At 41.9% G+C, this 27,897-nt stretch overlaps 2 gene segments (V, D, J or C); both read left to right on the forward strand.

Annotated features, from left to right (window-relative positions):
• Positions 1–11,426: 11,426 nt before the first annotated feature.
• Positions 11,427–12,161, forward strand: LOC134317152 (immunoglobulin kappa variable 3-15-like). The segment is given in 2 exon segments: positions 11,427–11,699; positions 11,806–12,161. Coding segments are annotated over 2 exon segments (408 nt in total).
• A 1,569-nt stretch (positions 12,162–13,730) lies between these two features.
• LOC134318094 (immunoglobulin kappa variable 3-20-like) lies at positions 13,731–26,918 on the forward strand. The segment is given in 5 exon segments: positions 13,731–13,785; positions 13,913–14,061; positions 16,966–17,047; positions 26,013–26,262; positions 26,915–26,918. Coding segments are annotated over 5 exon segments (534 nt in total).
• The last annotated feature ends 979 nt before the right edge of the window (positions 26,919–27,897 follow it).

Genomic DNA, 27,897 nt, shown 5'->3' on the forward strand with positions numbered 1-27,897 from the left:
TGCCCACCACTGCCTTAGAGGGAACAGAGCTGAAGACTGTGGAGAAATGTATGTACCTGGGCAGTGTCATTTCAAATGATAGATCAATGACAGGATTTGCAAGCCAAGCCCTGGGCAGACTGCGAGTGTGTGCTGAATCAACACAACATCTGGCAGTTGATCAAACTCAACATATACTAATCAGTTGTTTTCACCAGCCTCCTCTATGGATGTGAGACTTAAACCTTGTACAGAAGACACCTTAAACTGCTGGAGCACTTTCACATATGGAGCTTGCATTCAATCCTGGGCATTAAATGGCAGGACAGGATCTTGAGGTCCTAGACCAAGCAGAGACCATCAGCATCAAAGCTATGATCCTGAATCCTGGAATAGCCCCCAAGCAGCTTGAGGAGTTCCCATTTTGCACTCCATAGCCACCTCCAAGCCAACCCCTGCACATTCAAGTCTTCACTAGATCATCTGTTGATGTTACTGCTAACAGTGCTCAGCTCTACTGGGTTTTATCCTAATTTTCCTGCTCATCAACCTCCCCCTTTTCTTATTTTTTTTTGACATCCTGCTTCTTCTTGTTCTTGGACGCAGTCTTTCCCCTCTCCTGGATCTCCAGTTCCTCACCACCTTACTCCACTCCAGTGTTCCCACCGGTTCCACCTGCCTCCATCCCAGCCCCCTGGTTCCTTTGCTGCCCCTTTCCGTGTTGCTCCTCCTACTTTGGTTTCTTTGTCTTTAATAAACCCGTTAAAACTTACATCTGTGTCCGTGGTGTGGTGTTTGCTAAAAAACCTTATTGCCAACCCGTAACAGTTGCAAGATATCTGTGCTCTGCTCAGATTTAAATTGTAATATTATATGTATACTATTATATTGATAATTGGTAAATTATTTACATTTTAATATAAAAAATAATAAACAGAAACATTCATATCTTAACAAATATAAACATGATTCTTAGCACAGTCAATAACATTTAGCTAAACAAACACAATACACAAAAGCATCAAAAATGTTTTGTTTTCTAACATGACAGTGAGAAGAAGAGAGAACATGTGAGGTGATGAACTACAGATCAACCGTTCCATCATGTTTCCATCATTAAATATGAGAACACACGACTGTTATTAATTTATTCTTTTTTTTATTTTCAGGTTTTGGTGATAAACTCAGATGAAGACGAAGATTAAAAGCAGAGATTATTTCTGACCATAGAGGTGATTTACAGATGTGATTAAAACCTTTTCTACAGTTTCCCAGTCATGTCATGATGTCTGAATCCTGCACAGTTTCATTTTCTCATTCACATCCTGTACAGATGTTTTAATCACAAGAAGAAAGTGTTTATGATGTTGAATAGATTGTTATTATGATCAGACTCTGGAGACACGGCGCTCGTCCTGTACATTCAACATCTAATTCACTCAGATCAGTCACAGATTCATCTGATATTATTAAACCACATTCTGATTTTAATCATGTGTACAGTTATATACATGAAATCATTATTAATTATTAATTTGTATTGAATCCTGGTGTATATTAATGTGTATAAAACAATAAAACTTTATTATATCAGCATCTGTTGTTTGTATGTTGTGTAAAGTGTGAAGCACAAATGTATGGACACGTTTTGTGTTGGAAATGTTCCTGACGAGCTGAATTCTAGAGAACAATTAGCCATTACAGTTAGCCATTTGTGCTAAGTATTCAGTTTGATCAAAAATCATCTGACAGGAATTAATTTTATCTATTTTTTATCATAAATCGTGATAAATCTTTACAAATACTAGAGCTTATACACTTTTATATCTAAACAGGTTAAAAATAAATACCTCACCTTCCATTCCTTCTACATCCTGAAGGAAAATGTAAATGTAAATAAATGTAAATGTAAATAAACTGAGGTAATAAGTTTATAATTAATGAACTAAATTATTACATTTGATTTAATTAAACATTATCTTTTTAATCCTCTGGTAAAGCAGAGTAGTTTATCACAAATTAGTTCTTTTAAGTGATAAGATTTAACACTGCAGATGTTGATCTTCCACATCGAAAAGCTTTGGAGTCGAATTGATCCCTAAATGAATTGATTCATATATCAAACGCCTGAAAAAGACCAGGAGTCGATTCCTTCATTAGTCGATTCTGTTACGCTCTAAAAAGTTCGTAAGTCGATTCCAGAGAGTCGTTTTAAAGCTTCTAGTGCTGAACTGTACAGCTGTTCGTCCCAACAAGTCAGAATAATGTGTGAATATTTTACATTCAATTCTGACAATGAATCCTAATAAATGAATATACAGAGACACGAGTATCCAAGTTTTAATCATGTCAGACTTGATGTCTGTAACCAGATAAAAAAAATATTTTTATTTTGTTTTCTTGTTAAAATGTTTTCTTGATAAATGTTATGATTGTGTACAACCCTGAATAACATTATTAGTAACTTTGTGGAGAACTACAGAATTAATTTTGTCTGATATTAAAGTTGTTATTTACGTAACCTGTGAGTTTTTAACGCTAGCAGTGAATGCTAGCTGATGATAATGTGTTAGCTAGCTAACTAGCCAAGCAAATACTTAAGAAATGTTTGTTTCACAATAACACAAATGTTAAACATCTGCGAGGTTAAATATGCAGAATTAATGTTGGTGCTGGTAGATTTATTTACACGTGTCTGAATACAGATGTGCATTTACTTAGATACAGTTGATGGATTCACCTCATTTTATCTGTAATGTTAGTGAAAGGTTAAACTCTCCTTAGGAAGGAATATATGTGGCTTTGGGGTTGTTCAGGCTAAATATTATTATTATAATTATGTTATAATTTTATCATCCCTTTTAAAACTAAAGATTGATATTGCAGGATCTGATGAAGACACCTAAAAGCTTATCTGGTGAAGGGTGACCAACCAGACCCTCTTCACTGGAAAAAGAAATGCAGCTGTTTGAGGATTTGAGTAACTGTTGGTTTGAATGAGAACAAAATCTGTTGCATCTTATGCAGACGGTTAATTACTGTTCATTACAAAGGTTCTATATAGACGTGATTTAGTATTTAAAGCATGAACAACTTTTAATGACGACATGTTTTGAAGCAGTGCATGATCTATACTGTAATAACCGTTATGTTCATCATGTTGTAGAACCTTTGTGTTGGAGAACAATGTGCAGGGGGCGGTGACCCCCATTAATGTACAAAAGTGAGAACCTGAAGCAGAAATACAAAATAATCTTCAGTAAAAATATCAGTACAGATTTTATTACTACACGTTAATTTCCTTGTTCTGTGTTTATGAATCTTGTAGGAACTCGAGTGCCCCCCTACTGGGGTGAGAACAGAGAGTAGTGAAGCAACAGCAGCATCCTAGAAATGTTCTGCTGACATGGATGAGACAATAGATGGGAGGCCATCGATTACCCCACCGACCCTTATTGCCTCTTCTGACCAGGGTGCTGCTGAAGCTTCACCCCCCTCTGTTAGGCCGAGAAGCCCAGAGATCCCAGCCAGAAAGAGACATGGGGGGGGAGCACTCAACTGTCCAGAAGTGCTGCTTTTACAGACGTCTAGTGCACTAGAAAGTATATTAGACAATTTAGTGCACTATGTAGGGAACATAATTAATTACATAATTAATTATGTTCCCTACATAGTGCACTAGATAATGTATTTTGTAATACACTATCTAATGCACTATGTAAGGAACACAAATCATCATCTCGTTATACTTTCTAGTGCACTATGTAGTGAACATGAATGCGTTATCTAATACACCATCTAGTGCACTACATAGGGAACATAAATTCATATCTAAAATACTATCTAGTGCACTATGTAGGGAACCTAAATCTGTTAACTAATACGCTACCTAAAGCATTATGTAAGAAAAATAAGTCTATTATCTAGTACACTATCTAGTGCACTAAGAAACAGAAATCTACCTTTCACACTGTCTAGTGCACTACATAGTGAACATAACTTTATTATGTTTCACACCATCTAGTGCACTATGTAGTGAACATGAATCTATTATCTTTCACACTATCTAGTGCACTATGTAGTTAACATAACTTTATTATCTTTCACACTATCTAGTGCACTATATAGTGAACATGAATCTATTATCTTTCACACTATCTAGTGCACTATGTAGTACACATTAATGTGTTTGTGACGTGAACAGTTAGCTTAATAGCTCAGTTAGCAGGTCCTAAAAGTTCTGTTATCACTCATATCCTGGGGGTCGAGGTCCGGGTCCGGGGGTACCTCCCTGAAATGAGTTTTTGTAACTTGGGATGTCTGCTTTTAGGACTTTTGGAGTGAAAGATTCACTTTCATCTATTGATGAGTGAATGAAGTAAATAAAGAGCAGATTAAACCAGAGCTCGATCATCACTCATTCATCTTTAAATGAAGAATTTCCTGACATGTAATTAAATATGATGTCAGTGATGTGAGCAGCTTTCATATAAGCCAACAAACATGGTAATACTCTGGTCCTCACCACTGTGGCAGTAAGAGCTGGACTTCATCTGAGCCTGATCCAGAACAGTGGCTTCACTTCATTACTAATAGAAATGTGAACTAATACTTTAACCGTGTTAAACATGTTTAAGAAAGAACAAAAACATCAGTGAAATGTCTAGAATTCAAGTTTATTGTTGTTTAAATGAAACAGACTACAGTCCACGTGACTGAAGATCTGGGGGGTCTCCTCAAGATGATCTCTTTAATACCATGGACAGGGATCTTCTGTGGTTGTTGGACTGCACTGGTGAGGATATGTGAGCAGCAGAAGTTGATGTAGAGCTGTGTGACACTACAAAAATAATACATTCATATTAGCCAGTGTTTAATGTTCACAATCACTGACTGTATTTAAACATTTAGAGTATTGAAGCGATGCTATAATACATTAGGAGTGATGTACCATGATGCGCTGGTGATGGTCTGCTAGTCTCCTCTCATCTACTGTCATTTACAACACAGTGTACGATGTGCTGGAGCTTCCTGTGGTTCTGGTCCGATAGTCTGACAGGCAAATGTGGTTCTACAGCCAGAAGTTGTGGTTCCTCAACCAGCAGTTGTGGTTCTTCAGGCAGCAGTTGTGGCTTCAAAGCCAGCAGTTGTGGTTCTTCAGCCAGCAGTTGTGGTTCTTCAGACAGCAGTTATGGTTCTACAGCCAGCAGTTGTGGCTCCACAGCCAGCAGTTGTGGTTCTTCAGCCAGCAGTTGTGACTTCAAAGCCAGCAGTTGTGTCTTCTCAGCCAGCAGTTGTGGCTTTACAGCAAGCAGTTCTGGCTTCTCAGCCAGCAGTTGTGGCCCTACAGCCAGCAGTTGTGGTTCTTCAGACAGCAGTTCTGGCTTCAAAGCCAGCAGTTGTGGTTCTTCAGCCAGCAGTTGTGGTTCTTCAGCCAGCAGTTGTGATTCTACAACCAGCAGTTGTGGTTCTACAGCCAGCAGTTGTGGCTCCACAGCCAGCAGTTGTGGTTCTTCAGCCAGCAGTTGTGGCTCCAAAGCCAGCAGTTGTGGCTTTACAGCCAGCAGTTGTGGCTCCACAGCCAGCAGTTGTGGTTCTACAGCAAACAGTTGTGGCTCTACAGCCAGCAGTTGTGGTTCTACAGCCAGCAGTTGTGGCTTCTCAGCCAGCAGTTGTGGTTCTTTAGACAGAAGTTGTGGCATCAAAGCCAGCAGTTGTGACTTCAAAGCCAGCAGTTGTGGTTATTCAGCCAGCAGTTGTGGCCCTACAGCCAGCAGTTGTGGTTCTTCAGACAGCAGTTCTGGCTTCTCAGCCAGCAGTTGTGGTTATTCAGCCAGCAGTTGTGGCCCTACAGCCAGCAGTTGTGGTTCTTCAGACAGCAGTTCTGGCTTCTCAGCCAGCAGTTGTGGTTATTCAGCCAGCAGTTGTGGCTCCAAAGCCAGCAGTTGTGGTTCTTCAGCCAGCAGTTGTGGCTTCTCAGGTAGCAGTTGTGGTTCTTCAGCCAGCAGTTGTGGTTCCTCAGACAGCAGTTGTGGCTTTAGAGCCAGCAGTCGTGGTTCTTTAGCCAGCAGTTGTGGTTCTTCAGACAGCAGTTGTGGTTCTACAGCCAGCAGTTGTGGTTCTTCAGACAGCAGTTGTGGCTCTACAGCCAGCAGTTGTGGTTCTACAGCCAGCAGTTGTGGTTCTTCAGACAGCAGTTGTGGCTCTACAGCCAGCAGTTGCTGCCTTACAGCCAGCAGTTGTGTTTTTTTAACCAGCAGTTGTGGTTTCTCAGCCAGCAGTTGTGGCTTCTCAGCTAGCAGTTGTGGTTCTTCAGCCAGCAGTTGTGGCTTCTCAGTTAGCAGTTTTTGCTTTACAGCCAGCAGTTGAGGTTCTTCAGACAGCAGTTGTGGTTCTTTAGACAGCAGTTGTGGCTTTACAGCCAGCAGTTGTGGTTCTACAACCAGCAGTTGTGGCTCCAAAGCCAGCAGTTGTGGTTCTACAACCAGCAGTTGTGTTTTTTCAGCCAGCAGTTCTGGTTCCAAAGTTAGCAGAGTTGGTTCTTCAGCCAGCAGTTGTGGATCTACAGCCAGCAGTTGTGGCTCTTCAGCCAGCAGTTGTGGCTCTTCAGCCAGCAGTTGTGGCTCCACAACCAGCAGTTGTGGCATCTCAGTCAGCAGTTGTGGTTATTTAGACAAGAGTTGTAGTTTCTAAGCCAGCAGTTGTGGTTCTACAGCCAGAAGTTGTGGTTCTTCAGCCAGCAGTTGTGGTTTTTCAGCCTGCAGTTGTGGCTCTACAGCCAGCAGTTGTGGTTTCTCAGCCAGCAGTTGTGGCTCTACAGCCAGCAGTTGTGGCTTCTCAGCTAGCAGTTGTGGTTTTTCAGCCAGCAGTTGTGGTTTTCCAGCCAGCAGTTGTGGTTTTCCAGCCAGCAGTTGTGGCTTCTCAGCTAGCAGTTGTGGTTCTTTAGACAGCAGTTGTGGTTTTTGAGCCAGCAGTTGTGGCTTCTCAGGTAGCAGTTGTGGTTCTTCAGCCAGCAGTTGTGGTTCCAAAGCCAGCAGTTGTGGTTCTTCAGACAGCAGTTGTGGCTTCTTAGCTAGCAGTTGTGGTTTTTCATCCAGCAGTTGTGGCTCTACAGTCAGTAGTTGTTGCTTTGTAGCTTCCTGTTAGCTGTACATTTATAAAATCGTGTTAATGGATATTTGTAGTAAATCTGAACATTTTACTATTAGATTAACAGTTATAAATAAAAGTAAATAAATGGATTTTAATGATATTTCGCTTCAGTAAGAACATTTGTAACAAACACAGCCTGTAATTTACTGTGAATTTAAAACTTAGTGAAATTAAAGTGTATTTTAGATCTTTAAAAAGAAGCTCTTACACTAAATGTGATGTTTAAAGAGAAGAATTCTATTTAAAATGATGAATAAAAGTGTTTGAATGTGATGAAGGTAATAAAGCTGAAGTGTACTGAGGTCGTGTCCTGATTTCACTGCTACACTAATAAAACAAGTGATTTTCTGATGATTGTGATGTAATAACATTAAACATGATTTACAGTCACGTCTCCACTGTTCACTAAGCCGTGTGATTTTAGCTCAACACAAACCTGCTCCATGTTTTAAAGATGTTGTTCCTCTTCATGAACAGATAACCCTGCTTCATGGTACCGTCCTCCACGTCCAGATCATCACCCGAGTCGTCCTGAGGTGAAACTTTATTAGAAGCTGGATAAAAGAGTGTGAATGTGGCTGAGCTGGGCGTTATAGAGGCGTTTGTTTCAGCAGATCTCTTCTCTTGATCCTCCACCATGAGAGAAAAGCAAAATGCTGAAGCTTCATTCCAGTCAGACTTTAGAACCCTGATACACGGTGACACAGAGATGATGTCACAATACTCAGCACCTCACTTCCACTTCCTTCACTTCCACTCACCTTCACTTATGTGTGCTTCAGTACATTCAGCTCATTTCCATCATGCGCTTCATCCTGGTCAGGGTCACAGTGGGTCCTTATGCAGATATTTGGGAGGTGTGAGGACACTGGAGTGCCTAAAGCTCCTCCTGCTCACATAGTAACATGATGATAAAGTACAATTACTGTTTATTGCATCATGTGTGCTTACATTACATAGAATACAATTATATATGTATATATATATATATATATATATATATATATATATATATACAGTGTATCACAAAAGTGAGTACACCCCTCACATTTCTGCAGATATTTAAGTATATCTTTTCATGGGACAACACTGACAAAATGACACTTTGACACAATGAAAAGTAGTCTGTGTGCAGCTTATATAACAGTGTAAATGTATTCTTCCCTCAAAATAACTCAATATACAGCCATTAATGTCTAAACCACTGGCAACCAAATAAAATAAAAAACAAATAAAACTGAATAAAATAACTTTTAAGAGAAACAGCCTTTAAGAAGTCGTTTCTTTTTTCCACACTAACACAGATATAAAATGATGGCAGATCTGGAGCAAACTTTGCTGAACTAGAGATGAAGCGAAATATATATGAATATGAAAGTTCTGCTTTGGTAAAATTTAATAAATTCAAATCCACTTAAACATGAGTTTCATCATCAGAACTTTGGGCAGAATGGTGGGTGCAGCTCCTGTGCTGGGATGCTTACAAGCACTAGTAGGTGACTAGTGCTTGTAAGCATCCCAGCACAGGAGCTGCACCCACCATCACCTCATTGTTCACCTCCAGATGTTCAGTCCTTAAAACTGGAATATTTACTACAAATTCATCAGATTATTTTTAACACGTCTGATAGATCTAAAACAATTTAAACTGGTGTAGAATAAAAATACATAACTAATATAAATGTTCACAATGAAAACACAAATTTACTATATATGCTTTGTCTGTGTTATACTGACTTGTGACTTGACTGTATTTTGTAACTTGTGAACATCTCTGCTGTGATGGGTGTGTGGGAGACATTTCCAGTTAATGCCTGAATCTTCAGAATTGACGTCCAACAAATGTATTTGGAGGTGTCTACATACTTCTGAAAATGTTTAACCATACTAAACCCTTATGAAATAAATCAGTTCTTGTTGAACATCAGTGCCTAACAAATGTCTTTTAGCTGAATTGGCAGAAATGTTAAAAATCAAACTGCATTTTTTTGTTGAAAACCTTTCCAGAGGAGTGGGGACTGTTATTCCCTCTCTATATTGATGACTGTGGTTTTAAAATACATTGTCCTGCATGGTCATGGTCAGGTGTTCACATACTTTTGGTCATGTAGTATACAGTATTTTTAGTTTTTCTTCATGTAAATCTTTCATGTGTTTTAGCTGACAGTTCTATGACCACAAGGTGGCAGTATTACATCTATGAGTGACACATTTAGAGATTTTATCATTCTAATAAATCCACAGATTAAAATGACTAAAGATCAAAGACTTTTGATAGATGCAATTTTAGAGGATCTTCAAATGTTCTTCACACCTCAGACTGAAGTGTAATAATGAATGAAGGAGCATAAATATGTGGACGTGTTGAAATGAACAATCTGAAATAACTCCTTCACAAAACCTTCATATTGCTGTTTGAGAGTGGAATGACCTCTGAACTTTAACTTCTGGTTTGGAGAAAATATCTAGTGTTGGTGCTACTGATGTTCTCCTTATTCACATGTATTTACTCTGAGGTCTGATCTTTCCTCCTGAAGGTGAATAAAAGAACGTGTGTATGTGTGATGACCTTCAATGCTTCATTTCTTCATGATTTCTCAGTGTTACAGCAAGACGTGTTTATTCACATTTCTAAAGGGGTGCAGCTTTAATTTAAGAAGTGAAACCAGCCCCCCAACAACCAACCAAAATCATCTAATTATAATGAGTAGAAGCTAAAGTGAGAGAACATGGGGGTGAAAGTGAGATTTGCATGAAGACGGCTGAGTGATCTGCTTTCTCCCAGAATAGAGCAGCACTTTCACCAGATGTTCAACTTCCTTCATCCAAACTCACTGAAGCACAACACACAGCACTGAATCTCCAGCTAAAGATCTTCTCTCCTAACACTCATCATGATGATGAACTAGAAGAAAAGACCAGACAATGTCCAAAATCAAGCTTTATTTCAGCACAGCAAAACTACAGGAAGAGCAACAGGACACTGAACAGAGGAAAGACAGAAATGCAGCATTGTGTAGAACTGAAACTCCATTGTAGAAGCATGTGGAAGTGTCTCCATGTTCAGTTCTATCTGGGAGCTGCTAGCCTTCACACTGGTTCTTTCTGAATACGACGGGATGATCGACGCCACCGTGAGAGACCTTACAGCCAAACTCCTCCCCCTTTTCCCACTGTGCTTTGTTGAGGGTCAGGGTGCTGCCACGCCTCCAACTGCCCCCTTTCAGTTCTTCTGCTCCGGTCACCACCCCGTTCTCCAGCACTCTGCCGTCCACCGTCCAGCTCACCAGCGCCCCCCTGTGGAGAGTAACCAGACAGCAGGCAGAGCAGCGAGGCCGATCCCTCAGACAGCTGCAGAGAGGAGGGAGGGAGCAGAGACACGGACGGCTTCACCGTGGGACCGGCTGTACAGGAGAAACAGAACAAAAAGTCCCATTTAGAAACGTTTCCACATCATTTCCTCCTTACTGCTTATTAAGCATCCAGACTGGAAACCTTCATCTGTGTTCAATCATCAATGCAGTGCTGCTGCACACTGTTCTCACATCACTGCAGTTCAGTAGAAACATCTGCAAGCTTCTGTTAGCACAGATTCAATATCAACTCTTATTACTTTAGCATTCAACACAAGTGATCTTCATTTTTTGTTTTCTGCTGGCACCATCAATAAACTGACAGGGGTCGTAATTACATCAGTTCTGAGGAGGTTTTGTGACAGTAGCGGAAGTAAGATTTGAACTCACAAGTTTGAGATGTCAGTTCAGGTTATCTAGTGTGTTTTACCACAGCGCCTCAGAGGTTAAGATTCTTTTTAGATATCACTTTAGAAATATAAACATTTACATCAGCTTGTTGGTAATGTTCTACATGGTATTTGAATCTGCATTAATTAGTGAGTCAGTTTGATCTGTAATACTGACGGTATGTTAAACAAACTGTTTAACATTATTGTGAGCATCCGTCACTTCTAAATACACTTGAAATGTACATTTTAACTCGTTCATCCATCATCCTCTTATCATAATTGGGGTCATGGGGTGCTGAAGTTTAACCCAAAGCTCATTAGTTGAAACGCAGAAAGACACCTGATTAATTGTATTTGTAAAAGCATTTATAAGTTTATACTTATACTTGCAATATATTTTTAACATCTTTAATGTTTCTTTAATACATTTAAGTGCATTTGTTTTCTAGGGCAGCTTAACATATACTAACAAAAAAAACTGTATATTAATGAAATGACAAATATTCAGTAGTTGTATATATTAATTGAAGGTTGAACTACTTACTTTTTACAATGAGTTTGGTTCCTCCACCAAAAGTGTAGCACAGTGATACATTCCAATGAAGCCGTCGTACAAAAACCTCTGTTCCACTCCAGTGATTCCACACACACACACACACACACACACACACACACACACACACACACACACACACACACACACACACTATAAGAGCTGTAGTTCTGATCAGACTGGGTTCAGGACTTTCAGAGTCACTGAGACGCAGCACAATGATGAAGGTTCTGATTCTACTGCTGAATACACTCGGCCTCCTCACTCAACGTGAGATTCACTGTTTATTTACTATCTTCATATCAGTCCTCCAACATCAGCGCTCACCATCACCGTCTCTTTATCACCTTCAACTTTTCTCTCTTCTTCTCTTTAGAGTCGTTTGGAGAAATCATCATGACTCAGACTCCAGGATCTCACTCGGTTTCTCCAGGACAAACTGTTACCATCAACTGTAAAGCCAGTGAGTACATTGGCTTCAACATTCAGTGGTACCAGCAGAAACCTGGAGAAGCTCCTAAACTCCTGATCTATGCTGCAACTACTCGTCAGTCTGGGATTGCTAGACGTTTTAGTGGAAGTGGATCTGGTGCAGAATATTCTCTAAAAATCACTGGAGTCCAGACTGAAGATGCAGGAGATTATTACTGTCAGCAGGGTTACAGCTATCCACTCACACAGTGTTATTTACTGGTACAAAAACTTCCCTCAGCTGTAGAGGAAGTTCTCTGAAGCACACACTGATCTGAGAACATCTGCAGAGCTGCTAAAGCTGCACTCCACTGAACATCATCATCTACAAAGCACTACAGTACTGAGCATGTTCCTCTCTTTGTGGTGTTCTCCTCACTGTGGAACAGGGATTCTCATCAGCACATGGAACATCTCACTAGTAGAATGAAGGTTTGAGATGAAGCAACAGTGCTAGAAGAGATGATATGAATGAAACCATCATGACATGTTATGTACATTCAGATAGATGTGATTACAGTGAATGTAAAATACACTATAGGGCAAAAAGTATGTGGACACCCCAGTCCAAATCCATGTTCTCAAAAAAACCCTCTCCCTACTTTCCACAAGACGTCAGGTTCTGATGCTGGACATGAAAACCTGCCTCACGATTGATGTTTCAATTCAGTCCAAAGATGTTCAGTAGGATTTAGATCAGGACACTAGAGTTCCTCGTCATATCACGTCTTTATGGACCTTGCTTTGTGCACAGGGACATAGTCATGCTCAAACAGGAAGGGGCCTTCCATAAACTGTTGCCACAAAGCTATAAGCATATAATTTATATACCTGGTTTTATACACCAGTTTGCAATGAGTGTGACTGAAACAAGTGAACCTAATAATTAGGAGGGGTGTCCACATACTTTTGTTCATATAGTGTTCGGTCTGATCAATTCAAGTATCAGTTCATACAAACAATAAAATGTGCTGAGAACGATTCATCGCTTAGATCAAATCTCCTGATTGGTCGTTTCATGATTGAATCGATTCCTTTCTACCCCATAAATCACTGAACACGTAACACTGTGCAGAATTACAGATGAGCTACAGTCAGTAACAGTATACCTACAATGTGAACATGTGGTAGGTTCACCTAATAGTGGATATGAGGAGGAGGAGGAGGATCTTCATCTACACTCTCTGTACTCTGAAAATAAAAGCTGATCATCATTTGATGTGGTTTTAAACATAACCAGTTCTCACCAATATAAAATGATAGCTGATGATCAGATGATCATGAGGATTCTACAGAATATTTAAGATGAAATACTGACTGGTTCCAGTTTCTGCTGTTGATGGTTAAAATGGTCTGTTTGTTCCACAGACCAGCATCTCAGTTCAGCTAAACCTTGTAACTCTTTCTGATCATTTATTACAACTTTTATGTAAAACTATCATCTGTCTTTATTTAGATCATATGGAGTATTTTAAATTATGTGGACACCCCTCCTAAATACTGAGTACATGAGTGCAGGCCACAATTACTATAGTAAATAAAGGGAGAATAAGAGACAGTACAGGAGATACTTCCATATGTATCAGCTGATTGTTCTTTCACCATAAGGTGGTAGTATTGCATCTCTGAGTGACACATTCACACTGTTCCACTACAGTGATTCTACACACACACACACAAACACACACACACATACAAACACACACACACACACTCACACACACACACACACACACACACACTACATGCTTCAGTGCTCTGTCAGTGTTTAAAGCTCTGTGAGTTTAACACTTCATGACTGAGAGCTGCTGACCAGCATCTTCACCCACATCAACCATGACCTTCATCTCCATCTTCATCTGCACACTGGCTCTCTGCACTCAAGGTAACACAATGCTTTATGTTCTACTGGTGATGAGGCTCTGCCATGTGGAGAAGATCCACTAGATGATCTTCAAACTCCACATGGTTCTTCATGTAGTGAACGTCTTTATTCTTCTTATTGTTTTCAGGATCCAGAGGTCAGGTGACTGTGACTCAGAGTCCTGCAATAAAACATGTAGACCCAGGAGCTTCAGTCACCATCAACTGTAAAACCAGTGTTAGGACGAATCTTTTTAGTTCAAGAGGTCCTGAAGAAAGCAGTCATAGAATCCAGAAAGTGCTCTACAAAACACTTTATTAAGTGTACAAAATGATCTGTGAATATATGTCAGAGCTAAGCCGATCGACGCTCCTTTCTCCTGCAATTCAAAACAATCCCCAGCCAGGAAGAGAGAGAGTGCCTCTGAGAGCGCCCTTCTTTTAAACTAGTCTAGGCTCCTCCTCCGCCGCTCGGTAGGAGTCAGGGAGGGAGCCTGGCCGGCGCCATGTTGAACAAAGGGAGCATGCTCGGCGCCATTTTGAACAAAGGGAGCACGTGGGTAAATGCCGGAACACTTCCCTTATTAAATGTACGTTTTTATGTTCCGAAAAACCTAACCATCCGCCCTTGAAAGCATCTTAATGCTTTCACATTAACTTTTAACTATAGGTTAGGTGTTTCTAGATTCCAGGAGATAGGATAGCCATCAGCAACCCCCAATTTAACCTCTTCTGACTACATGGCCACTGGGCTGAATTTTTACAATAAAAGGTATCTAAAATAAAAAGGCTACCAGTTAAACTAAAGGAACCGTACCTATCGCAACAGCTCCTAACCCTAAAACAAACAAACAAACAACAAAAAATAATAAAAACAGGAAAACAAAATAAAGTAATTTAAAAAATAGGAAATCAAAAAGAGAAGAAAAATAAAAACAATGGGTGCATAGCTTTCACAGGAAGTCCGTTCAGGTTGTCCTCCACCGGACGGAGCTGCAGATATTCAGAAAGGGCCCATAGCTCCTGTTTCTCTGCATGGCTCCTGCTGTCCCATGGATTCTACCCTGTCGGTCTTACCGGTTTCCGCAGCGGCACAAACATTTAAACGATGAAACACAGAGAATATCTTTTCTAAAAATAGCAGAGTACCAAACATATATACATCGTACACAATCCTGAGCTAACCCCTTGCGTTTTGTAGCTAAACTATGTGTGTTGTACTTAACTAGTGTTTTCAAGGATGATCTGCGTGTCTGCGAACTATATGCTTATGTTTTTCCCTCCTAGTCTAACCAAATCCTTTCCCATCTTCTTGTTCCGTTCCGTTGGCTCCACTGGACTCTTCTTCCACATAGTCGGTTTTGTCGGGCTTTCTGCTGTGATTTGTTCCCTGTAGGCAGGTCCAGTTAGTGGCACTTCTGTCCCTTGGAGTGGGTCTTCCAGTCCCCTCAGTGTCTGCCTCTGCCAGTCCTTCCAAGTCTCCTTCCTTCATCACGGTGTGTGATCAGTAGTGCTGGTCCTCTCTCCTCGTCTTGTCTGGTCGGTTTTACCTTTAATTAAGCAGAGTTAGTAGCACTTATACTGCTCGAAGTGGGTCTTCCGGCCCACCTTCAAGGGTATCCTCCTCCTCATCATCTACATGATATCTAGATAAATCAGCCAACATCATCTGGATACCTGGTGGATCCTGCCCCCCTCTGCTTCCTCTGCTCACTATATCTACTACAAATTTTCTATTAATACCCTGATGCACGGGATACCACCACAACAACATATCACTAATATTACCAATCCTACACATACTGACCTCACCAAGACCCCGGTAATTAGTTTCCCTGATCAGTTCTAGCCTCACTGACTTTACTAACCAATTGCTAACCACGTAATCGGAAACTTAATCAATTCCACTGATTATTCCACAAAGCAATTGCTATATTGGTTTTCAGGACCGACTGCCCGACACCGACCAGAAAATAACTTACCACACAAACGGTTGGACTTTAACCAACCGACCTGAACCCGTTCAGGCTTTCACAGCTGGGCTCGAACCAACTGACCTGGTACCAGGCTTTGAGTTTGGACTCTAACCAAACTGGCATGGACTCTAACCACACCGGATCCTTTAGACTCACCAGGAGTCAAGGCATGCCCACCATACCTTTGTCAGTGAAAGAGGAACCACGCCTTAACATTTATCAGTAATTAGTTCTAATTATCTACAAGAGAATTCTCAACATACCAGACTCAGAACTAAATATTTGATTGCATCTAAATGAGGACTTATATCGCCCTTATCTTTTTAGTCGGGTACCCTTTTGAGTCTGGCAGATTTCGAATTCTCCCGATCCTGGATCCAATCTGATCCCGACACACCACTAAAATTGCCAATCCCACACTCTCATACTGACATCACTAAACTCGTAATAACTCCCTCCCATGGTCCAAATATCTTTTCTAGCCACTTGACCCATTCATTGTTTATCCCTGAATTTTCCTTCCATTCTCGTGACAAAGCCCTTAATCCTTCCAAAGCTCGTGTCACACTACCATCGGGTGCAGTATTATTAGGGATGAAGGTGCAACACGATGAACCCACAATCTGGCAAACTCCATCTTTCTCTGCTAACAACATGTCTAATGTCATTCTATTCTGTATGGTCATAAGTGAAGTCTGGTCTAGCTGGTCTCCCAGTCCCTCAATGGCCTGAACACTGAAGTTAACAAATCTCTGCTGATTGTAATAGAGATAGTTTATCCAGTCTACATTCTTGTTGATAGTTACCCACCAAAAGAGTGCACTTTCAAACCCTGCAGCAATCTGGTTCCCAGCCTTAAATTCATCTGGGACCCCCCTTGGGACCCCTATACCATCAATCCACACGGTCTTGTCGAAGGATCCGCCAGGTTTGACCTCTCGGGTGTCTCTTCGATGGCTGTGGTGATTGGTCAGGACGTCCGCGGCATCCTCCACTCCGTGCTGCTTGTAAATTCTGAAAGGCATAATCAGAAAGACCAACGCCCACTCCCCAGCCCAATTCCCATACAACCTTCGCCGGATTCTCATATCTCCACACAACCATACTAAATCCGCCCTACTGAATTTTTGTGCATTCAGCTGGCTGCCTGTATACTTCCCATCACTATCCAGGATAATGGTTTCCTTACACCATCCTTCTGAAAAATGTCCCCTTTTTCTTACTAGGCTGACCCGCCTTATGCAGAATTAGGAATCACCCTCAAGGATGGGTGCCTGCAGATCTTGTCCAGTCCCTGCGAGGGTTCTGGTCGGAGGTTCAGCACGGACGCAGTGGCTCAGATGATACCAGTTGTTACCTTTCTTCCCTCTTACTCTGACTGCATGTGAAGTGGCTTCAGTCACTTCCCAAGGTCCGGTCCACCTCGGCTGATCCCACTTCCTTTTGTGCACCTTGATCCTGACCCACTGTCCTGGTTCCACCTCAGACACCAATGGTACTCGTTCCTCTCCTTCTTTCAGTTTCTGGGGAGAGATACTGGCAACAAACTTAGTTAAAGCTTCCATGTAATTGTCCAACTCTTCATCCCACAAATCTAACATTTTGCCTACTGCTCTATCTCGTGGCGGACCTGACATGGGTCGACCAGTCAGCAGCTGGTGAGGTGAGTAATGAGAGTCCCCCCTAGGGGAGCTCCTCATGGACATGAGCACTAATGGTAATGCTTCAACCCAAGTCATCTTGGATTTATAGCAAGCTTTGGCCAATTTGGTCTTGATTGTTTGATTGGCTCTTTCTACAATACCCTGCGAACTCGGATGATACACTGAGCCAAATTTATGGGTTATTCCCGAGGCTTTTTCCACTTCTTGTAGTTGCTTGTTGCTGAAGTGGGTCCCATTATCCGACCTGATTGTTGTAGGTACACCATACCTTGGAATCAATTCGGTCTTAAGCCATTTCACTACAGTTTTGGCATCTTCACGCCTGGCAGGTATGGCTTCCACCCACCTTGTGTATCTGTCTATCATTACCAGTAGGTAACGGTAACCCTTCACCACTCTGTCTGGACCCATGTCAGTGTAATCAATAAAAATTTCTTTAAAAGGTGCGTCTGGTACTGGGAAGTTTCCGATAGGTAACCTGTAGGTTGGTTTCGGATTATTCTCCTGGCACGCCCCGCATTCCCTCACATGCAACTGAACCATGTCTGCTAGATTTGGATGCCACCAACTGGCCCTAAGGTAATGCAGCATGGTTTTTGTCCCTACATGGGTGGGACCATGGGCTTCGATTAAGAGCAGCTTTAATACGGCCCCTGGTGCCACTATCTTCCCTTCGTGATTCCTCCAGATTCCGTCTACCTCTTTTGCCCCTTTCTGTAACCAGCTATTCTTTTCATACGCTCCTACCCTCTCTTGCATCTGTCTAAGATGAGTGTCTGTAAGTTCCGGCAGACCCAGTGTCGTCAGTGCTACCAGCTGTCTTACATAACCCCCAGCTGCTTTAGCTGCTAAGTCGGCTGCATTGTTTCCCTGGGCTACCTTTGTTTTCAAATTGGAATGTCCCTTACACTTTATTATGGCTACATGCTTTGGTAGGTGTACTGCTGTTAACAGTTCCTGTAACTCAGTCATGTGTTTAATAGGGGTGCCCTGTGAGGTGACTAGGCCGCGTCGGAGCCACTGAGGTCCATCTACATGTATGGCTGAGTGTGCATAGACTGAATCAGTGTAGATGTTAACCCTTTTACCAGCTGACAGCTTCAGTGCCTTAGTTACGGCAGTGATTTCTGCCAGCTGGGCGGAAGCTGGTTGCGGTATGATTCCATCCTCTAAGGTCTCAAACTGTCCCTGTTTTTCACTTACCACCGCATATGAGGCCACCAACCCCTCATTGCTCTTGTAGCAGCATCCATCACAGTACAGGTCCATGTCTCTTTCTCCTAGAGGTTCGGTGCTCAGTTCCTCCCTAACCCTTAGCGCTTTACTAGCTACTAATTCACAAATGTGTAGCTCATCTTCGTCTACTCTACCAGGAAGTGTGCTGGTCATGTTAACGGTTTTTGCAGGTGCAAAGGTGATACTTGGCTGAAGCAGGGTGTCACTAATCTTTGAACGCCTAGCATTAGATAGTGTAAACGCAGCTGAGGTCAGGAATGCTATCACTCCATGCGATGTGTTGATTACCAAAGGATGACACATTACAATGTGGGCTGTTTTGTCCACTGCTGTGGCTAATGCTGCCAAATGTTTAGTACATTGTGGTTGTCCCTGTACTACCGGATCCAATTTTGAGCTATGGTATTGGAGAATTTGTCTTTCCCCATTGCTCCCCCCTCTCTGAAAAAGAACAGCATTTACAATGCCCTCTTTTTCAGAGACATCCAGATAAAAAGGTTTGGTGTAGTCAGGGGACTGCAGATGCTCTGCAAGTGCGAGTGCTTGTTTTACTTCTACAAAACTGGCTTCCAGGCTGGTACTCCACTCAATTAGAGCAGTGAGGTTACGTTGACCCAATCTGGTCACTTCAGCCCTCAGTGGTGAGGTTAAGCCTGTGTAATTTGGGATGTAATTTCTACTATAGCCTGTCAAACCTAAAAAAGATAACATCTGGCTGACTGTTTTAGGTTTAGGGAAGGCTCGGATCGTTTGTACAGCTTTCATAGTCAATGTGTGTCCCTTTGGAGAAATGCAACGACCTAAGAAGGTGACAACGGGTCGACAAACCTGTAATTTGGATTTGTTGACTTTATATTCTGCTTGTGCTAGCCTACAAAGGACCGTCTGGGTGTCTGTCAGGCAGGTGCGTGAGTCAGTGCAGGCAATAAGTAGGTCGTCTACATACTGAATTAGTGCTGTGTCAGTGTCCAGCAATTGGTCAGTCAGAAGCTGGGAAAGATCTTGTTTCAGACACTTGTTAAAAATACCGGGACTGTCCTTGTAACCTTGTGGTAATCTAGTGTAGGTGTATTGTTGTCCCCGATATGTGAAAGCAAAAATGTTTGCTAAATGTGATGGTACTGGTATGCAGAAGAAAGCGTTGGCTAAGTCAATAACTGTGAAGAACTTGTGTTCAGGGGTCAAGTTCTGTAGTGATCTGTAGGGGTCTGGGACAGGTATGCTTTCAGTGACAGTCACCTGATTGATCAGTCTCAAGTCATGTACCATCCTGTATTCGTCCTTGTCCGGCTTTTTAACTGGAAGTATGGGTGTGTTCCAATTTGATCGGGTTGGGACTAAGACCCCGGTATCCAATAGGTCTTGTATAGTAGGAGCAATGCCAGTCTCGGCCTCAGCGGAGAGTGGGTATTGTCTTTTATACACGACCTCCGCCTCAGGTTTCAGAGAAATAGGGGCGACATGATGTTTTACGTTCCCTACGTCTATATTGGAAGTGGTCCATAAAGAAGTAGGGACAGTCCTTAGCATCTGATCAGTCAGGTGGTGATCTGTGTGTTCTCGTCCATGGTGACGTGGGAGGGAAACCTGTTCATAATGTACATTGTCCACACACTTACAGTCAATTTTCCAATACTTACTGTCCTGAGTTCGTGACAGGTATGGAATGTCCGTCGGTGTATATGTCAGGGTCTGTGCAAGACATACCATAGGACCAAGGGATCTAGCTTCAAAACCTTTAGCCAACATCAAGGAGACATGTGGTGCCTGCGAGATGTCCGGATCCATTCTGAAGTATTCTTTCTGCTCCTGGTTTAGCTGCACCGCTGCTGCTACTCCCTCAGGTCCTAAGAAAATGGCTACACTACACAATTGGTTATTTAATCCTTCCATGTTTTGTTTCCATAAGTCATCGTAAAGGTCATCAGGGTCGCTGGTGTAGTACAAGGTACAATGGTATGGGTCTTGGGGCGGAACCGAGCAGGCTTGTGCCATCAACCAAGGTTTCCACATGTTAAATACATACATTAAATTGGATGTGTTACCTTGTTTGTCGGGTGCGGTCAATCTAGCCCAATAGATGTCGCAGGACTGAGGTTTTGGCTCAGAAACAGGCTGCATTACACAAATTCTGGCCTCTGGAGGAGGCTCCTGGCCTGGTAAAACTAACTTTGTACCTTGTGGGGTACAATAGACAGTGGCCGACAACTTGCACAATACATCTCTACCCAACAGACAAATAGGACAATTTGGGGAATATAAAAAATAATGGGTTAGTTGTAGTTTTCCAATTTCCAGAACCATTGGGGTGGTGAAGTATTGGGTCTGCGTTGTTCCCGAGTATCCAACGGTGGTGATTGTGTTTGACGTAAGCGGAGGAATCCAATTGGGCTTACCAGTGATGACCGAAGCTGTAGCTCCAGTGTCAATCAAAAAGTCAAATTGCTCACCACCTACACCACAGGTGACAATTGGTTCTGGGAAAATGTCACGACCTGTGGTGGACACTGGGCAGCATCAGTAAGGGCCTCCGGAGTTTCCAGGGCCCTGGGGCTGGTAGGCGGGTGCTAGGGATTGATTTGGAATTTCGGGATGTGCTTGTGGTGTAGGTCCCTGTGTAAACCTCGGTTGCGGTGTCCCCGCAGGCTGGCTTGGGTAAGGACAATGTCTTGCCCAGTGGTTTGATTCACCACAGGTAAAACATCCTGTCCTATCTGGTCGTTTGTACTGGGGGTGTGGCCTACGTAAGCCTCCATAACTTCGCCTATTATGTGGGGTTGCCCATTGCTGTACAGGAGGGTTGGGACAATATTGTGGCTGGTACTGGTGCTGGTATTGGACAGGGGCAGATTGCTGTATGTACTGCTGTGGCCTCTGCGATGTTAACGGCTGGGCGGGAGTTGCGGTTTGGGCCGGCTGTACATTATTGTTAGTAAACGTCTCACTTACCACCAATTGCTTCTTTTTACTCTTGTTATCCATTTCTGCCAGTTCTAACTTAATCAGGCGTTGTTGCATATGTTGTAGTACGTCCACCTGCTCTGACTCCTTTTTATTATGTTTGGTGATGCAATGCACCACAATGGCTGTCCACTCGTCCTCTGGTTTATTTAACAGTCCTACTACATCGTCTAGTTTGTCCTGTATAGCAGTTGGGAGTGCTTTGACAACTTGCATCTTAAATAACAATGAGTTTACTGAATTGTGGTCATGTCGCTCTCCCGTACACTGTCTCCAGGTTTTCTGAGCTCGCCTCAAAAATTCACCTCCCTCTTCACCCTTATTCATAGTCATGCCCTCTAACGCCTGTAGGTTCTTTTGTGTGGGGTACATGCTGCGTAATGCGTCCCAGACATCTCCTCTATGGCGTGACAACGGGGTACGAGATGACAATGCGGTAGTTCCTAGCTGTGTTTCTATTCGCCCAAAGGGTTCCTTGTAATCCATCCTCAGCATTATGGCTCTAAGGTCGCCCATACATAAATTGTCAGCTGCGGTTAACTGTTCAAACTCCTCTATCCAAGGTTGGGCCCCTTTAATTAGGGGAGGTAAACTATTCACTAATGATTGCATATCGCGGTGAGACCATGGGACAAAAATCTGACAAAAATGGGACAAAAATCTGGCAGTTTCAATTAGTGGGAGTTGCAGGTGTTTCCCGCTTCTTAGTCTGAGTCCGTCGTCAGGGTGGTTGATGGGCTGTTGATGCATTTTATCTAGCATATAATCGTCCTCTAGGTGTTCCGAGATTGCCGAATCAATGGGGTTCACAGGTGGTGGAGTAACAGTCATGGGAAGCGCCCTATAGTCTGTACTAGGGGATTTACGTGTTGCAGTGGGTATGGCTACAGGGTGAGTCCGTGTGACGGTCACTGTGGTGGGGTGACAGTCCTGCTGGTTTACCTGGGGGTATGTCATTGGGTGGGGGTCAGTTGATGTCAAATGATAACCAGTCACTGTTATCTGTTCAGGGGGTCCAGGTGGCTTGGATGTGGGGGATATGGTTGGGAGAGCTCGAAAAGAGGATCTGGTCTGGTCAGAGCCTACACTATCTTGTTCCGACTCACCACAATCACTACGATTGCCTTGAAGTGAGTGTGTAGGTACCTGTTCGGGGAATCTTACCATGTTATTTTCAGGTCTCTGTCGTTTTGTGCCAGTTGGTGACTGTTGTAGATCAGTCAGTCTATCTATTGTTTGTTTGTGTTTCTGTCTTAGGTTAGCCATCTCGGCGTTTAAGTCGTCCAACATGGCCAAGTGTACACTTAACTGCCCTCCGGTCACTACCATCGTAGTCTCTTGGGCTTCCGGACGGTGATGTGTGGGTGAAGCAACATACTGCTTGGTAGGGTCCGAATGCTCCCCATTCCTTAGCGACATCTGCTGGAGAGCTTTCAACATATTATTTGCATTTTCATATGGAGGAGCGGCCTTGGGCAGGGGTATTGCACCAGAATCCAAAGCGGGTGGATCAGGGACTGGTAATTTAGGTTGAGGTGTGTCAACGTTTGGAGCCACAAGGCCTTTGTTCATTTCCCTATCTGCTTTGCTTATTACAATTTTCATATGTTGCAAACATACCTTAGTTCTTTGCTAATTGGTCTTGCAGTTTTATCAACTGTCGCCTGTATGCTAATGACTTCAGTAGCCCTCCTTGATCTAATCTCTCCTGTTGTACCCCAACTTCTCCCTGCTGGTATTCCAAAATTTTTAATCTCTGTGCAGCTGGAGGAACAGGCTCACTTGAAATTGGATACAATCCCCTAGTTACCCAACTATGAAATATTTTTTTATATTTCTCCCCTTCCTTGTCTCTACCTTTTGTTGGAGTGGTGTCTTTAATCCTATTAATAACTACCTGCTGCAATTGTCCTGCTGTTAGATCTCCCATTTTAGGTTACACTACTGTTATTTATTGTTAACAGGGCAGTTAAAGTCAAACACAAGTGTGATGGACTGTATAAAGTGTCAAGCTAAAAGGCAACACACACCAAGTTATTCACCTGAGGAGGAAATGGTCTTACTCAGAGGTGGGGAGTCGCAGATGATGTTAGTCACTCGTGACGTCACTTTAGCTCTGCCTCTTGAGGGTCGTCCAGGGCTTCCTGGTGGGATTCCTCCAATTCACTACTTACTGCAAAAGGGACCACATACAGTATTTCTAAAGTTTACCATCAACATTTGCAATGGAAGCCTTTAAACTTTTTGGATCACGTAGCCACGTGTTTCCTAACTCCACAACCCCCACACTAGGGTTGGATGATATGGCTAAAATTTATATCACGATATGATTCCTAGTTTCGGTCGACACGACACAATTCCGACATTGACACGAACAACACAAATCTCAGAAAAACTGCCAAAAACAACAACATTGAAAAGCCTCACTTGCAAACCTTTGAACCTTGCAACAGTCTACGAAATCTCACCCTTCACAACTACACAATATTTTAGAAACAGTAGTATAATAGCTTTTACCTTTTACTTGTATTCAGCATTTGTATACAGAGAAAAACACGACATCACTCTCAAATAAACATAAGCTTTGACAATATATAATCTAATATATTACCATATGTCCTAATCAGAGGTGGAAAGAGTACCAAAAAATTGTATTCAAGTAGAAGTACTATTACTTTAATGAATCTTTACTTAATTACAAGTAAAGTTACTACTCTAAAAATCTACTCAAGTAAAAAGTAGAAAGTAACTCATTTAAAACGTACTCAGAACAAACAGCAAGGGGGGGGGGGGGGTCTCTTCGGTGTAATGCAAACAGGAGTGGATACAAACCTCACAACCGTAGTCTTTAATTCAGATGCAATAGAAGAAACGTTGTCCTTAACTCAAATGCAATAGAAGAAACATGTTGATGCAACAATTAAAACAGTTAGGGATGTGTAATGTGTCATTTCAAATGACATAAAGCTTTTTCAAACTGTATAATCACTAGCGATGTGTCGTAAAATGATTCGAATCTATGAGCCGGCTCTTCTAACCGAAACAAAGGAACCGACTCTTCCAGGAGTCATTATGTAAATATACGGCTCCCTAAAAGGAACCGAGACAAAAGACTCGACTCCCCGTCGCAAAACTCACTGGATTCTTTCAGACGCCACCCACATTAAAACACACTTAATAAGGTACCATAACAAATACTTCATCTTAACTCAGTTATATTAAGATTATAAAATTAAATTAAATTATAAAATTAACTGCAGCACTTACCCAATCCAGGCACACAAAGACAAAACGGCTGTTGGACAGACATAACACGCTGCTTATTCAGAGCCAAAATGGCGGATAGACAGAAAACCACGCTGCGTTCTCAAGACCAAAATGGCGGATAGACGGGAAACCACGCTGCGTTCCCAAGACCAAAATGGCGGATAGACGGGAAACCACGCTGCGTTCCAAATCGAATTAGGCGAATCTTAATCTTAATCGAATCCCGTTACCCAAACAGACAGATTCTTTTAAGATGTGTAACAATCGAATTAGGCGAATCCCGTTGCCCAAACAGACAGATTCTCCTTGCATTCCAATGGTGTTCCCGGGCCCAGCCCAGTCTAACACAATGGCGCCCTGTACAGTTTATTTAGACCGGTCTGGTTCAAATTCAGCAATCAGGACACATACATTTTTAGTTCCAGCATATATTCACAGTTTTAAACTATCTAATAATACTTTAGTAATTTAATCAGACACTTACGGATTCCGAGACTCAATTTCATACTCAATACGCTAAATAATAAATGCAGCTAATATATATACAGAGAACATCTGTTTACCTTGTATAGGCGCGCCTTGTACTGAGTACAAAAGATCCTCGGAATCTCGGTCTTTAGCTCAGTCAGCTGAATCAATTTGATTCTACTTCAGGTTTCTACGACCGTCCTCTGCTACCATCTGTTAGGACGAATCTTTTTAGTTCAAGAGGTCCTGAAGAAAGCAGTCATAGAATCCAGAAAGTACTCTACCAAACACTTTATTAAGTGTACAAAATGATCTGTGAATATATGTCAGAGCTAAGCCGATCGACGCTCCTTTCTCCTGCAATTCAAAACAATCCCCAGCCAGGAAGAGAGAGAGTGCCTCTGAGAGCGCCCTTCTTTTAAACTAGTCTAGGCTCCTCCTCCGCCGCTGCTGTTGGAGCCAATGAAATGTGCTAAAAAGCCCAGGGCTCCGCCTCCCCCCCCCTCGGTAGGAGTCAGGGAGGGAGCCTGGCCGGCGCCATGTTGAACAAAGGGAGCATGCTCGGCGCCATTTTGAACAAAGGGAGCACGTGGGTAAATGCCGGAACACTTCCCTTATTAAATGTACGTTTTTATGTTCCGAAAAACCTAACACCAGTGCTGATTTTTATGAATTAGAAGATGAATTAGAAGATGAATATTGGTTACACTGGTATCAGCAGAAACCTGGAGAAACTCCTAAACTCCTGATCTATAATTCTAACAGCAGAGCATCAGGTATTCCAGATCGTTTCAGTGGCAGTGGATCTGGATCTGACTTCACTCTGACCATCAGTAGAATTGACACTGGAGATGCAGGAGATTATTACTGTCAGAGTTACCATAGTGGTGTCGTCACACAGTGTTATATGGTGGTACAAAAACCTGGGTGAGTGGAAGTGTACAGTACCTGCACTGCTGCAGCTGGGACCGACTGCAGGTGCTGAGGGAGAGGATGTGATACAGTACAATCATTCACTCTGTACAGGAAACACCTCATTCACTCACTATTTATCCTAAATACAAGCTTTATTATTATTAAAATAATAACAACCACTTCATCAGGATCAGTTCAGAATGCAGGCAGCATTAGACCTTAGAATTACACCGTCATTCATTTACAGTAAAAGTAAAATGTGGCTAATCCACCTTCTGCAGAGTATCAGAGAAAACCTGCACATGAAGAAAACATGCCAAGCTGCTGAAAGACTCTGAGAGAAACGCAGGAATAAATTACAGACTTAGTTATTAATATAAACATCATTTAACAACCATTCCTATGTTACCTCCCACATATCACACCCAAGCATCAAACTGCTTCTAGAATGAAGCACATTGTTCTGTGACCACTAACACCAATTCTGACACAGACAGGAAGAATCTAAGCTGAGATGTCAGTGAATTAGCTTGTCTTAAGGAACCACATATGCAATGTAAATAGTTTTTCTCAGTCTGATCTGTTGTCTAGCTGTATGGTTAAAAAAAGAGAATCAACAATGTTTCATAATTTTTCCATGTGTGGATAATGGCTCTCACTGTAGTTAACTGGAGTCTTTATTCCAGACCTTATTAATTTTTATGATTTTGTTTCAGATCTGTATTTAAAGCTTTTTAGAACGTTACAGCATTCTGTTTTTGAGACGTTATACCCTGCTTCACATTACAGAAAGGTTCTAGCCGAGTCATGTTTAGATTTTTTTTCCCGCTCATTTTCCCCCCAATTTTTATCCCCCAGTCTAGTCGTGTCCAATTACCCTGAATGCATCCTCTATACTGATTCGACCCTTCATTAAACAGGTCTGGCAGTAATCGTGTCTAAGTGTGGTTAGTGAAATTCAACCCAGTTAACAACTGAATTTGGTTAACTAGTTGATTTAGTAGCAAAGGAGACAATTACTTGTTCACACAGTGATTTAGGTCTTGAATTAATCTTTATCTTCGGTAAATGAAATAATCATTTAGAAGCTGCATTTTGTGTTTACTATTGTTGTATCTTATTACACGGATTAGCAATATAGAAGAAATTGGGAAGAGGGCAAATACCTTTTTCTTAGCCGTGTATGTCGCTGAAACACCTGAACTAGGAAATAACTAGGAGGGGATTTTTGGTAATATAGTGTTGTGTTGCTAGAACAAAACTAATATCAAGAAAAATCTAAACTTAACTGAAAACTTCCGGTGGTACGCACGCTGAGACGCTAGCCTAGTTGTTTGTTTGTAGCCTTTAGCTAAATAACTTTTTATATACGTATGTTTTAAACATATAATTTATACGTTTATCTTCCGTGTGTTGTTGATTTAGTTTTATTTTGTTTATCGTAAAAAAGCGCTTGTGTTTACTAACGTAAATTCGTGCTGTGTTGGAAACTAGGAAACTTCTGCTACCGGCATCCGAACGAAGCCGGTTTTGTTTGTTTTTGTACTTCAGCGCATAAATATCTTAATTATCCAGAATTAAAACCGTTTTCGGTCCGCACGAAGCGCGTTTGTGTTTGGTTGTGTTCTGTATTTCAGCTCTTAAAAC

The sequence above is a fragment of the Trichomycterus rosablanca genome, chromosome 1 (genome assembly GCF_030014385.1).
Source record: "Trichomycterus rosablanca isolate fTriRos1 chromosome 1, fTriRos1.hap1, whole genome shotgun sequence".
In the NCBI taxonomy this organism is placed as follows: Eukaryota; Metazoa; Chordata; class Actinopteri; order Siluriformes; family Trichomycteridae; genus Trichomycterus; species Trichomycterus rosablanca.